Here is a 4,628-nt window from a genome sequence, read left to right as displayed (position 1 = left end):
TCAATTTAGCCTTAATTTTAAAAATTTAACAAATTTAGCCATTGATATATATTAAATATCGAAGTTAAATCTGTTAAATCGAAACTACATTAATAGAATATCTAAACTTTGAGAGCGCTATTATTATATCAATTAAAATTACATAGAATAAAACATTAATGTATAAACACTTTATCAGATTAAACAAAAAGCATAAAGCCGAATGAATGCCATGGACAGAAGGGAATAGCAATGATAACGCTAAACAATTTATCAGATCAATCATTGTCCCACTTAAAATTTATTCCAGACAACCAACAAATATTAAGTGCATTCATACAGTATGTTGTACTTTTTATTAGGAGAATATAAATTCAAAATTATTTAGAAGTACATTGATGAACCAGAGAAATGAAAAACTCCCATCTCCGAAACAAGCAAAGAAGTGAAACTTTACTTTGGAAATGCATTCATCCTATTAGTATTATTATTATTATTATAGAGCTGCAAACGAGATGCCCTCAAATTTTGGAAATTGCAAGCCTGATGAGCTCCCTTCTTAGAATCTTCCCAGATGGATTCTTGGGTATTGAAGTTACAAATGCCACTTTCCGAATTCTCTTGTATGGTGCAACCTGTTTTGTTCATTTCATAGCTTAAGCTAAATGATCATACCCATTCGCAATCTTGGCTTTAAAACACTATGTATGTATGTATGTATGTATGTAATTGCTTACTTGTTTTGCTACAAAATCCAAGAGTGGAGTGTCTGATATATTGCTTCCACTTTTTCTAACCACATACGCCATGGGATACTGCCCAACCTCTTCATCCGGAAACCTAATCGCAAATCACATAATATCTCTGAATCTTGTGCAACAAAGGGTGTTTCAAGTGGAAGCAGCTCTATATAAACTTACGGTATGACAGCAGCATCAGAAATCTGTGGGTGAGAAAGTAGCAATGCCTCCAATTCAGCAGGAGGAACCTAAAACAAATATAAACAAAGCCTGTAAATGGTTAACCTGTGATTTTGTATAGAATATAAGAAGCAAATTGTGAACTATGCGGTGACCTGATATCCCTTGTATTTGATCAGCTCCTTCAACCTATCAACAACATAGACGTAGCCATCATCATCGAGGTAGCAAAGATCACCGGTTTTTAACCATCCTTGTGAATCGAGAGTAGCGGCTGTGGCTTCTGCATTATTCAGATAACCTAAAATACCAGCAGCAGCAGCAGGCCCACCAATCAACAACACACATCTCTAACTTTTCAGGATATCCAAATTTCATGTTAAAATATTACATATATCAATCCTACTATATAATTTTAGAGTTCATTACTGATTGGGGCCTAGATTAAGAAAAATTATGATTTTATGGTATAAAATTTAGGAAGCTCTGCATAGGGATGTAAGATTTCATTACTAAATTAGAACATATGATTTTTCTTATGTTATCTTGATAAATTGAAATTTCTGTCCATTTTAATGATTTTGATCCAATTTCGTTAAACATAATCAAGTACTCAAAGCTAATGATTTTGATGCAATTTCATTAAACTATAATGAAGTAATAAAAATTAGGGTAAATTATACTTACGAATACTAAATTATTAATAAATTCAGATTTTAATTATTAAAATTAAAAATTTATAAAAGACCATTAGATAGTTACGTGGATATTAAATATATTATACTTGTGTGTCAAACGGGCCGTTAAGAAGGTACTGACTAAAAGGATAGCTTTAAAATAATTTAATGATTATAGCATTTTGTAATTTTAATATTAATAATTTACTCATATGCTAGTTGAAATTGAAATGGTTAAATGGTTAGCAAAATATATACTTTCAATAAAATAATTATCAATATTAGATGTGACAGCAATGCCTTTTTTAAGTGGATTTCGTGTTCTTGTTTATTCTTTTTATAAAATAATTAATTAATTGCAAAGATCTTTCTCCTTGGGTTAAAAATAACTGCCAAAAATAAAACCAAAGCAAAGATCTTTGCAATCGACATACTTGATTATACGCAATTTGGGGACACACTCAGTGTCTTCACCTGAAAGGGCGTCAAATTGATTGATCATCAAATTACGTACCTTTCATAATGGAGGGACCCCTTAGCCAAAGCTCCCCTTTCTGATTGACCTCCAAGGCCGTACCAGTTGTAGGGTCTACAATTTTGGCTTCCAAGTTGGGCGATAGCAACCCCACACTGCCATACTTGAGACACTCCTCCGGCGTTTCCATTGATGCGCCAAACCCTGTCGATTCTGTCATCGCGTACCCTTGCCGAATATCAATGCTTGGAAACTTTTCCCTAAACCTATTTATCAAATCCTTGCTCAACGGAGCGCCACCGCACACTATTGATTGCAACGAACTCAAATCGTACTTCTTTCGTATCACATCAGCTTCCTTCACCATTACCAAGAGTATAGGTGGCACCAGGGGGAGGCAAGTGACACGGTACTTCTCTACTGCCGACAGCATTTCCTTCATGTCGAACTTTGATAAAATAACTACTTTTGATCCTTGCGTGAGTTTCCCGATGGCAAAAGCTCCGAAGCCGTAGATGTGGAACATGGGAACGGCGCAGATATGGGTTTGCTCCCCTTTCTCTGGATTGCTCAAATGTGAAAAACTTTGCGTTAGAGCCATGAGGTTTCTGTGAGATGATATTACTCCCTTGCTGGCACCCGTCGTGCCCGAGGAATAGAGTAGAGTCGCCGCGTCATCTTGGTACACTCGATCCTTGACTCGGATCTTGTCCTTTGTTTCCTTCTTTAACATTTCACTAATAGTAGTAACTATTTTGACTTGGCCTGTTTTTTCGGTCGCCACTTGCTCTTCGAGAAGTACGATGGGGAGAGGTGATCCAGCCAATTTTGGGACGACTTGAGCGGTGGTGAAGACGAGGACGGGCTTTGAATCAGCCATTTGTACTGCGAATTCACGAGACGTGTTGAGGGGGTTGCTAGTGGTTATAATAGCTCCAAGAGACATCACAGAGAGGCAAACAATGGGTAAGAAGATGGAGTTTGGTGCGATGATGATGACGACGTTGCCTTTCCGAATACCCAACTCGGACAGACACGAGGAAACGGAGTCAACTGATTGCCAAAGTTGGGAAAAGGAGAGGTGGCGACCGGTAGAGGCGTCGATGAAGGCGGTTTTGCCATGGTGAGGGTAAGAGGAGATAAAAGTAGTGATGTCAAGGGCGTGGTTGGACGGAAGTGGAAAGGGAACGCGTTTGCTGTAGAAAGTAGAATTGGAAGAACAAAACCCACTCCTGGGATCGATTCTTAAGCTGCTAATTTCAGCCATAATAATGGTTTGGGGTATTATTCTCTCTCACTAACCTTCTTCCTCTGCTACTTCCTTTCTCGCATTTTTATGTAGATTAAGAGCAGTACCCTGTGATCACTTGCAAGCTGCCTATCGTGGTATCCCTAGCATAATGTCAACTTCCTCTATTAATAATTACATTTATTATCAATTTGTTATTTTTTAGTTAAATTTTATCCTCAATCCTTGAAAATTGAGTTGAATTATTTTTCCTAATGATAATATTGACGAAAATATTAATTTTTTAATAATGTTATTTATTTTATATAATATGTCAATGTTAAAAATACATGTTTACTTTAATAATTCAATATCTACTATTATTATTGTCTGAATTTTAAAAACTAAAACTAATAATTAATTAAAATGTGCAATATATTAAAAATACGTGTTTACTTTAATTAAAATGACACGGTATTAGAGGGATTTACCAAAAAAAGCCAATTTTTTTATAAAATTACCGAAATAGGCCGGTTTTTTAATTATTTACCGGACTGGGCCATTTCCCCCAAAATCGCGCCACGTCGGAGCGATGTCAAGGGCGAGGCGAGAAGGTCGCGTCACGTCGTAGCGACCGCCGGCGTGGACGCGACCTCCTATCACTTAGCGAGTATCGGGACGCGATTTTGACCCTGATTTTTACGCTTGGGTTTTATGGCTTTTAGGGTTTAGGGTGCAGGCTTTTTAGGAGTTAGGGGTCCAGGAAAAATTTTTTTCGAGTTGACGTTTCTGGTTAAATAGTGGGAAATCGCTTCTACTAGGATGCTATTTAAGAAGAAATTGTGAAATAGTGGCCTCGTGGACGCGATTTCGCTACAGTGGTCATGTGAGAAATAATTTTTTTTTGACATTTTCTGAGGAAATAGTATAAAATCGCTGATACCAGGATGCTATATGAGAAGAAATTGTGAAATCGCGTACAACGGCCAATCCGTACCTAATAGCCGAAGGTCGATTTTGTGGTGCTCGTCAAACTCCTCAGGGTCCGCAGGGATCGGTTGTCTACATCCAAACTGTCGTAGGACTCTGTCTGTCTGGTGGGGCTCCACGGTTGCATAGTTGATCAACACCACTTTCACGTGCCAAGCGTTCGGATTTTGTAAAAACTCTTCCGGGATTACTGCCCGGACTGCCGGATCCTCGTATGGTGTCCATTGAAACTACATGAACATGATAGAAATATTACATATATACATAATACTAAATACTAAATATCAATCCACTAGCGAATGTATGGAAATATCTATTTGCAATAATACTTATACGCTTCGGCGTTGCTCCAATAGAAG

General features: G+C 37.3%; 1 protein-coding gene across 2 annotated transcripts; it reads right to left on the bottom strand.

Annotated features, from left to right (window-relative positions):
• Positions 1-248: 248 nt before the first annotated feature.
• Positions 249-3,456, bottom strand: LOC105783914 (probable CoA ligase CCL5). Of its 2 annotated transcripts, none has more exons than XM_012609629.2 (5): positions 2,091-3,456; positions 1,055-1,200; positions 900-967; positions 717-819; positions 249-614 (listed from the first exon to the last, which is right to left on the bottom strand). In XM_012609629.2, the coding sequence occupies exons 1-5, from the start codon at positions 3,316-3,318 to the stop codon at positions 501-503; spliced, it is 1,659 nt and encodes a 552-aa protein (XP_012465083.1). In that variant the 5' UTR covers positions 3,319-3,456; the 3' UTR covers positions 249-500. The 2 variants fall into 2 exon arrangements, with proteins under 2 accessions (XP_012465083.1, XP_052488166.1); XM_052632206.1 differs by having other exon boundaries at positions 1,055-1,182.
• Between the last annotated feature and the right edge of the window lie 1,172 nt (positions 3,457-4,628).

The sequence above is a fragment of the Gossypium raimondii genome, chromosome 1, assembly GCF_025698545.1.
Source record: "Gossypium raimondii isolate GPD5lz chromosome 1, ASM2569854v1, whole genome shotgun sequence".
NCBI lineage: Eukaryota > Viridiplantae > Streptophyta > Magnoliopsida > Malvales > Malvaceae > Gossypium > Gossypium raimondii.
Note: the sequence above shows the minus strand (reverse complement) of the source record. Positions and strands in the feature narration are given on the sequence as shown.

Coding starts and splice junctions, on each gene's coding strand:
- LOC105783914 (XM_012609629.2), bottom strand. CDS start 3,318: ATGGCTGAAATTAGCAGCTTAAGAATCGATCCCAGGAGTGGGTTTTGT. Junction 820..899: donor TCTGATGCTGCTGTCATACC/GTAAGTTTATAT, acceptor ATTTGCGATTAG/GTTTCCGGATGAAGAGGTTG. Junction 615..716: donor TGGATTTTGTAGCAAAACAA/GTAAGCAATTAC, acceptor TGAACAAAACAG/GTTGCACCATACAAGAGAAT.